The sequence below is a fragment of the Solanum dulcamara genome, chromosome 11 (genome assembly GCF_947179165.1).
Source record: "Solanum dulcamara chromosome 11, daSolDulc1.2, whole genome shotgun sequence".
Lineage (NCBI taxonomy): Eukaryota > Viridiplantae > Streptophyta > Magnoliopsida > Solanales > Solanaceae > Solanum > Solanum dulcamara.
Window position 1 is genome coordinate 53,444,329 of NC_077247.1, and position 9,077 is coordinate 53,453,405.

The following is a 9,077-nucleotide window of genomic DNA, read 5'->3' on the forward strand; positions in this document are numbered from 1 at the left end:
TGTTTGTTTTGATTGTTTTTTTAATTATATGGTTTAGTTTTATTATTTTATAATCATGAAATCTCTCACTTTTTTAAAACCATCAATTTGATGATATTCCATGGTATATTTTTTTTCTTTCTAATTATATCCTTACTTAATTTTAAATATTCTAATTTATACTTTATTCTTTATTAAAACGTTACCCTAATATATCTATTGCTTTCACTGTCGTATTACTCATTCTCCTCCGCAATAATTTTTAAAGCTTTTAAGGATTTCAAATTGAAATCCTCTCTTCAAATTATGCTCATTATCTCTTCAATTGATGATTCTAGAAATTTCAAATTAAAAATCTCTCTTTAATTATTATAAATTAAGATATTTTTATAAATTTATCAGTTAACTAGCATACTATCAAACCAAATAATAAAATTATAATTAAATAATAATAAACTATACAGTACAAACAAAGTGTAAGAAAAAGAACATAAAGAGAAAAAGAGCTTTGGGAATTGAAAGCCAATGGTGAAACTGGAACTATTGAATAATTCTTCATAAATTTTCATTTCATTGATCACTTGAATGCTAGATTCTTCCCTCACAGAAAATTTGAAACTCGTTTTCTCTTCGAGCAAAAACGATGTCGTCTTCGACATTGACGCCAATGCAAACGTACGCAGCCGGAGCTCTGTTCGGTCTGGCCCTTCATCAGGCCCACATTCATCAGACTTGTCCATTGGGCTTTCCGTCCGACGAGGAGGACCGTATCAGCAATTGTAGCAGTAATGATTCCGTCTCCGACGACCCTCAACTTTGGGTCCACGAATCATCCGACCTCCTCCGCCCAATTTTCAAGTTAATACCCTTCTGCTTTCTTTATCTTCTGGATTTCAATTAACGTCGTTATTTGGATTAACATTCATCAGTTGACTATGTAGTTAATTTGAAGATCATTCATTCAAGTTGTATGTTCAATTTGTGGTTGACAGATTTCTAGAGATTGATAAAAAAGCATGGACTGGACTAGAGGAAACTGCTGGGTCTTCATCACCAAAGCATCACGTTGGAGCGGTTAGTTTTCTAAATCAGCATTGAGTTTATGTTGAGACCATTAGAAAATTTACTGAGAAGTGGCGTTAAATTATGGGGTTTATTAGGGAATCATTTTCTGGATCATAATTCAGGGTTTGATTGGGTGTAAAATTATGTGACATATGGTGATTGTATAAAGTGGAAGACATGGTATTATGGTTGTGTTTTGGTTATGTTTAGGAATGATAATATGTCTACTTGTTGATTGAAGCATGCCACACCATATACTGAGTTAAGATATTTATTAAGGAAAATGATTTCCGCTCAAATTGATGAGTGGCTTTCCTCCTTTTGGAAAAACATTTCAACTATTTAAGGTAACTGAACACTGGAAAATGATTTCATCGCCATAACATGCACACTCGAAGTCTAGTGTATTTCAGACAGTATTTTGTAGCTATTGCTGATAAATGTTTCTAGCAGAAGGGAAAGAGTTATCCTTCTCTTTTTAATATCTTCTGCTAATACCCTCAGCGAGTGTAATTCTGTGCCCTTTTGCTGTTACTTCTTTGATGCTATGATAACTGATATTACATTAGTTTGGCAGTTTCTAAGGTCACTATCTGTCTCTGAAGAAGGTGCTGATTCTTCTTCAGAAGCAGCAGAGAAAGAACTTGATCTTGCAAAAGTCATCAATGCTATGGCATTAAGCATGGAGAGAACTTCCCATAATGAGTCCAAGAAGGAGAAGCAGCGTGAATATGAGCATAAGTGTCGGGAGAAATTATCCCTTGCTGATACGCAATCTAGGTCCGAAGTGGAAAATACTACAAATGTTGAAAATTACGAAGAGAAAAGCAAGAAGCCATTTAGCATTGAGCAAGCCCGTTTAGAGTCAGTTAGTGGATTTGATGAAAAACCTGTGGTGGAGGCATCGACACTTGAATATTCTAGGAAAGTTACTGTTCTCTATCAACTTTTCTCAGCCTGTCTTGCTCAATCATCTGAAGAGAGTAAAAGATATACACAAAGGAGGGGTTATGATGCACGACATCGCGTGGCTTTGCGGTTGCTTGCTACATGGTTTGATGTCAAATGGATCAAAGTGGTGTGTTCCGGCATCTACATCATACATGATTTCTGCAATATTATTGTTCAATCATTTATTCTCTTGCTGTTGTCTCTTCTGGAATGGTTTTCTTTAATACTACTGGATATACTTGTCCATACATTCTAGATGTGATGCAGGAAGAATTGAAGTGTTCAAGTTTTACTAAAATGTTTTGTAAGTTCTTGCTTGTGCATCATTTTAATACAAAACTCATCTCTAAAGTAGGAAACACTCCCAACAAAGAAGGAAGTAAGAGCCCCAATTAGTAATGTGAGCTCAATAAAACTATTCTGCCCAAAGGAATTTGGATGGTTTAGGATGCCTTCTATTTTTGACGTGTATAGTTATTACTCGTGGAACCTTTTCCCCTTTTTTGTCTTTTACGAACGTAGTGAATTTAGTCAAATGATGGGGAAAACTCTGCATACAAGATGTATACCATGTCTTCATCAAAAAAGAAGAAGATGTATACCATTTAGAGAACTTTCAATAAGACAACAACATTTTTCTACAAAAAGATCCAATCGTCTGTACCACAACCGGGATATTGGAGGTGCTCTTGATATACAAAAAAATAACAAGATTCCTCTAATATATTTGAAAGTTATTCCATTCAAAACCCCAGTTTCTTTCTCTCCATATCTTGCACACGACTGCTAGATTTGGCATACTGCTATGCTCTCCGTCTTCTATTTCTTCTTCTGAAATTTCATGTTAGCATCAAATCCTTTACTGTCCCTGCTATTACCATTGATTCTAAATATATTCTACACATTACGATAAAGCTTGTGTACCATATGCCAATGAAGTAGTAGGTGGTTGACTTCCTCACTGAATCTCTTACACATGAAGCACCAAACAACAACAGCTGCACCTCAGTCCCAAACAAGTTAGGGTCAGCTATATGAATCCTCACCTTTTAATTTAAGCTCATTTCATATCATCATCATCATAAAAAAAGGATAAATAAAAGTAAGACTATTCCAACCCAACCCCTTAAACATTTAGCATTTTATCCCTGATTCTTTACATTCTTTCCATCATCTGAAGTCCAACAATAAGAAATTCTTAAAAGTGGAAATATTTTAGATGTCGCTAAATTTTAGTCTAAGCTCTGCTTAATTTGTTGATGGGATACCTTTGAATTTTATGCCATAAAAGTTATGGAAGGGTTCTACAACTTAGCTTTATGTCTTTTAAGATTATCCTACAGATGTGATGATCATCTTAAAAAGGTTATTGCAAACAACTTGTTCTTCTGCAGGTGATAAAGTCCACCTTCAACCAGAGCATGGGAGGCATCTAGTTTGTAGAGAGCTGACACTTAAAATAATTGAGAGCTCTTCTCACCTTTGTGGAGTATGTTACTAGAAAATCATAGGTTACATGTTAATTTAGATAAGGATTTTTGTTTATGCCCCCACTAGTATCTTCACCTTGCTATAACTATGTAGTGTGCAATAGGTGCATGTCTAGCCCTTCATTTCTGGTTTTCTTTTGTGTAGTTAACTGTTTCAAATCTTTTTCATCTTTTGTTCCATTCTTCTTGTTTTTTTTTGAGCTGTTACATTATCATTAGAAAAAGAAGAAAAATCTGCATTAACAGTTGGTTCCACTTTTGATATCAATTTTTCGTTTTTTTTACCATAATATGGAGACATGTTTTTTTGTCTATTTAATCTGGCATTCTTTTTCTCCTAGACTAGGAAAACAGATACTTCATATGAAAGGAACCTGTTGTAGTGATGTAGAAATTTGCGCCGCCCAAGGCTATAATAACTTAAACCATGGACAACCTTGTACAGATAGTGAAAAAAGGAATTATCTTCTGCAGGAAGCCATTGAAACCACGATTGCTTGTTCTGCAATGGCTCTGAAAGAAGAAGAATTAAAAGAACAAAGCCGATCTCCTAAAAGCTCATTGGCTAAGTGGAAACGAAGAGGTATAATAGGCGCAGCTGCAGTAACTGGAGGAACCTTGTTGGCAGTTACTGGTGGTATGGCATTCCAGACTCTCTTAAGTTTCTTAACTCAGGTCCTGACATGTTTAAGCAATCCTCTTAGGAAGTTGATTTCTTTGTCCTTTTAGCGACAAGCCTTACAGGAAACAGACGGCTTCTCCTTACAGTCTTCATTAGATGCATAAAGAAGTTGGAATGTGATTGTGGAGAACACTCATAGGAGACAAAATTGTTGTAATTTTGTTGCCTTTATTTTGTTCGTAAACAGGTTTAGCTGCTCCAGCAATAGCTGCAGGCTTTGGTGCTTTAGCCCCTACGTTGGGAGCTCTTGTACCTATGATTGGAGCAAGTGGGTTTGCTGCCGTTGCTGGCGCCGCAGGGAGTGTTGCAGGGTCCGTTGCAGTAGCAGCTTCATTTGGAGGTAAACACATGTTTCATAAGATATCTTGTTGCATCTCCTTTTTCGTCATAAGTTAATTATGGAAATGAGGATAGTGCAACTTGTGATTTTGCACTTCTCTTGTCCTTTGATAAGGTAATGTAATTTCATTAAGAAAAGTACCAACGAGGTACCCAAAATTACAAAAAGATGTTGCTAGGAGCACAATCACATCAGTAGCTCATACAATCCAAATAATAAAACATAATAAAACAGATGATCTAAATCATTTGCGCAAGTGCTTTTGCACTTCTCAGGCAATAAGGTTTAGATTGATTTGTGGAACCTGAACATCTTGATATTATCCAACAGTTAATAAGGGTTGTCACTGATATTTTTGCTTACACAGCTGCTGGAGCTGGACTTACGGGAAGTAAAATGGCCAGGAGAACAGGAGATATTGATGAATTTGAGTTCAAGGCTATAGGAGAAAACCATAACCAGGGTGTAAGTAATTAGCTCTTGTATGTGCTACTTGAAACTGCCCTGTAACTCCTGCGTGCGGTTCCTTGTTTCAGTTAGTAGGTGGGCATTGCAGTCTGCATTGTGTCTCTTTGAGTTCTTTCATCTTTATTCTCATAGTTGTTATACTTTTTAGTTTTAGCCATGGACCACAGGAGCTCAGCTATGTTTGTTCTCACTTTGCATTTTTGCTTTCAGCGGCTGGCAGTTGAGGTTTTGATCTCAGGACTTGTTTTTAAGGAGGAGGATTTTGTAAGACCTTGGGAAGGACTACATGATAACTCTGAGAGGTAAAATATCTATTTTTTCTTTTTTATGTTTAGATGGGTGTATATATTGACCAATTTGTGTTGATAGTTCTCTTATCTGTAGATGAAGGATTATAATGCAGAAACCACTCTTACATTTCTCATTTTCTTCAGATATGTGCTGCAGTGGGAGTCGAAGAATCTTATTGCTGTAAGCACTGCAATTCAGGATTGGTTGACGTCAAGTAATAATTTGTACTTTGCTTTTCAGCATATGATACATCGGCCAGCTACATTACCACTGTGATCGGTTATGATGCTGACATCATCATCACTAACTACAGGACTTGCAATGGAGTTGATGAAGCGAGGTGCTATGATGACCGTTTTAAAAACTCTCTTGACAGCATTGGCTTTGCCAGCAACATTGCTTGCAATGACAGATTTTATTGACAGCAAATGGGCAATTGCCGTTGACAGGTTCTTGTTTGTCTGTGTGTCTGTTCAGTACAATTTCTTTTTTGAGCTTGGGGTTGGGATCAAGGAGGAAAAGGTCATGAAGCTGTTTTATCTTCCATTTTTCTGTATGACATGATTAGAAGTACAAGGATTAGATTGATATAATGCAGTAATGATGAGAACAACCTATCCCTGTATACGTGAACTCAAATTATTTACCAGTTTTCTTGTTAATTTTTGTTTGTCCCTTCAAATTCTAGTTTTTTAATTTTCTGTATTTTCATCTTTTGTTTCAGTGGAATTAATTCTGGCTCCAATTCTGCCTCTGCTTAAATTATCAAGCAGTTCTACTATGATATTATGTTATGTCAAAGCATTGTCTCCTACTTTGATTTTAACCTGTTGTTTATTCCAGATCGGATAAGGCAGGAAAACTTCTGGCAGAAGTGTTACAGAAAGGATTACAAGGAAATAGGTAAATAATCTTAAATAGATTCTGAGCATTTTCCAGTTGAGTCTCCTGAAAGATGAGTTTTCACATCAGCCAACTCTATTGGTTGTCCATGAATATTTCAGGCCTGTAACACTTGTAGGGTTTTCACTTGGGGCAAGAGTTATCTTTAAATGTCTCCAGATTCTGTCTGAGAGTGAAAATAATTGTAAGTGTTATTTCAAAATATGTTTTTCTTTCTTACATTTTATCATTTTCTTAAGATGATCCTAAAGTATTTTCTTGCATTTTGACAGCTGGGCTTGTGGAAAGAGTTGTTCTTCTTGGGGCACCCATTGCAATTAAAAACATGAACTGGAAAGCAGCTAGAAAGGTTTTTGCTTCCCACTTTGTTGATATCAACTACTCTTATCAGTAGGGGTGTACATGGACCGGGTTGGTTCGAATTTTTTACAAACCAAACCAAACCAAACCATTTGTGTCGGGTTATTAAATCTATAAACCAAACCAAACCAATAAAAGTCGGGTTTTTCGATATCAATTTTTCTCGGGTTTTTTCGGGTTTCTCGAGTTTTTTATAGTATCTAATAAAAAGCACAGAGCAGTGCTTCTTAAAAAGAGTTCTAGTACAAAATATCAACATGTAAGATGGAAGCAGAACACTGTTTGAAGTTTTAACTTTATAATATAACTTTATAAGATGAGCTTTTTTTGTATATTATTTAGATGGGCTTCTTAAGTCCAAATCTAAATGTAAGAAAGAAAACAAAAATTATGAAAAATTTTAAAAAAATATTTATAAATTACATTTTAATAAATATTTTTATGTATAACATAATTTAAAAGTAGTATATCTATAATCGAGTCGGTTTGGGTTCGGTTTGACTTTTTTTTAGTTAAAACCAACCTAACCCTATAATGGTCGGGTTTTTTTTCCAAACATCAAACCAAGTCAAACCAAACCACTAGTCGGGTTTTTTTTCCTGTTTGGTTCGGTTTGTCGATTTGGTGCGGTTTATCGGTTTGCCCTGTACAGCCCTACTTATCAGTATGAACATATTTATTCCCTTCCCTTTTTTCATTTCTTTTCTCTAGTACCAGGCTTGGACTTATCTGCTCGGTTACCTCATTTTATTTGAGGGTCCCTCTTCCTATTTTACAGGTAGTGGCTGGTCGATTTGTGAATGCTTACGCTACAAATGATTGGATGCTAGGAATTGCCTTCCGTGCCAGGTTTACCTTATTTGCTAGCTTAGTACTGATGTTGAAAGTGTATTGACTGAAGTTGAGTTGGGCAAAACCTGTCTTAAATCTATTCCTTTGTACCCCCTTCAATGTTGAATTTTGACTAGCACAATTATTAAGATACATTGAAAATATGAAATGTTCATCATTTCTTGAATAATATGGAATCATATTCTGTTAATTTATTATATTGTAGCATAATAAAATAAGGTCAAAACTGTTTTGAGAGAGTAAAGTTGGGTCACGTAAAACATTTAATGTCATTTTTTAACCCTGTGTCTGACTCAAGCGTGGTATTCAAGTTAGGAGCAGGGTAGAGAGGCAAGTTACACTCTCAAGTTTCTGAACCTTTGAGCCAATTTGGGTAGGACCAGCTAACTCACGGGGCATAGCTGGATTATCAGAAAAAACCTTTTCTAAGATATATGAAAACTTCATTTAAGAATAGTGCACAATAACTCTGGGATAAATCCAAAACGGAAAATAGGACAAGTTGTGGATGGAGGGAGAATATGTTCCCTGTTTCTCATGTAGTTTTATGCTTCTATTTCTGTGTAACTTGTGCAATTTCTCTTAAACAGTCTCCTGACTCGAGGCTTGGCTGGAATTCAACCAGTTGATTTTCCTGGCATTGAGAATGTAAGTTTTCATTTTAAGTTTTCTTCTTAAAGATAACCAAATTTGGATCTCCATCTTTTTTTGCTCAAACCTCTCACTTGTAACAGATTGATGTAACTGAACTCATCGACGGTCATTCCTCCTATTTATGGGCTACCCAAAAGATTTTAGATCTACTTGAGCTTGATGCCTAATATCCGGTAGTCCTTGGTCGAGTCGCGCTGTAAAGACAGACGTTACAGCACATTTTCTTCCTTAGATAACTGCATTTTAGGGGATTGTATCTGATACAGGAAGTGCATAGGCAGCCAGGTCATTGTATGACCACTAGCAGGGTTCTAGTTTGGAGCATCTGCCTCACCAGATTTACTACTATCACGCTAGCATTATCTTATGCTTCGATTTATTACTACTTTTATTTTTCTCACTTTAGTTATCCTTGATATTTGTGGTATTAGTACTTTTTTTCTTCAATATTTTCATCTTATCTTTTTACTTTTGCTTTTCTATCAAGTCATTTTCTGATGAATGATTTTCTTTATCCCGAGTGTCTATTAGAAATAACGAAACGATAAATGCTATAGCCTCCATCTCATTTACTTGATTAATTTTGAGAAGTATTAGTAGTGTTTACCTAGATTGTTTTGAACTTTTAGAAAATAACAGTAAATACTTATTCATTTTGGATATTTTACTGATACATTATTTAATTGTAAAAGACCAAGAAACAATGAATAGATAACTGTCAAATTTCACAAATCAACTATCACAGTCAATTTACTAATTTAATTTAGGATAGAGGGCACTAGATAATCTTATTTTGGGTCCTTAGATATCATGAAGTCATTGCGATGTAAACCTTTGGTAGTTGAATATGTATCAAGGTTGACGGTTTTTTAATTATTTCTACTTAGGGTTAAAAGTAGGTGTTTATAATCTAGTATTTTACTCTTTTATTTATATTGAAGGAGTTTTTATTTAGTTGTCAAATAATTTAAACGCTATAATGAAAATCAAGGAATAAGAGAAAATGGGTTATTTTCTTATTTCTTCAAATATTATTATGCTA

The 9,077-nt window shown here is 35.2% G+C and overlaps 1 protein-coding gene across 1 annotated transcript; it reads left to right on the forward strand.

Annotated features, from left to right (window-relative positions):
• The first annotated feature begins 468 nt into the window (after positions 1-468).
• On the forward strand, positions 469-8,584 carry LOC129873892 (uncharacterized). The gene is made up of 15 exons (XM_055949080.1): positions 469-837; positions 972-1,053; positions 1,622-2,122; positions 3,960-4,122; positions 4,355-4,507; positions 4,875-4,972; positions 5,186-5,277; positions 5,410-5,480; positions 5,580-5,715; positions 6,110-6,169; positions 6,271-6,353; positions 6,442-6,518; positions 7,308-7,378; positions 7,972-8,029; positions 8,116-8,584. Exons 1-15 carry the CDS (start codon positions 623-625, stop codon positions 8,200-8,202), a joined length of 1,947 nt encoding a protein of 648 aa, XP_055805055.1. The 5' UTR covers positions 469-622; the 3' UTR covers positions 8,203-8,584.
• Positions 8,585-9,077: the final 493 nt, after the last annotated feature.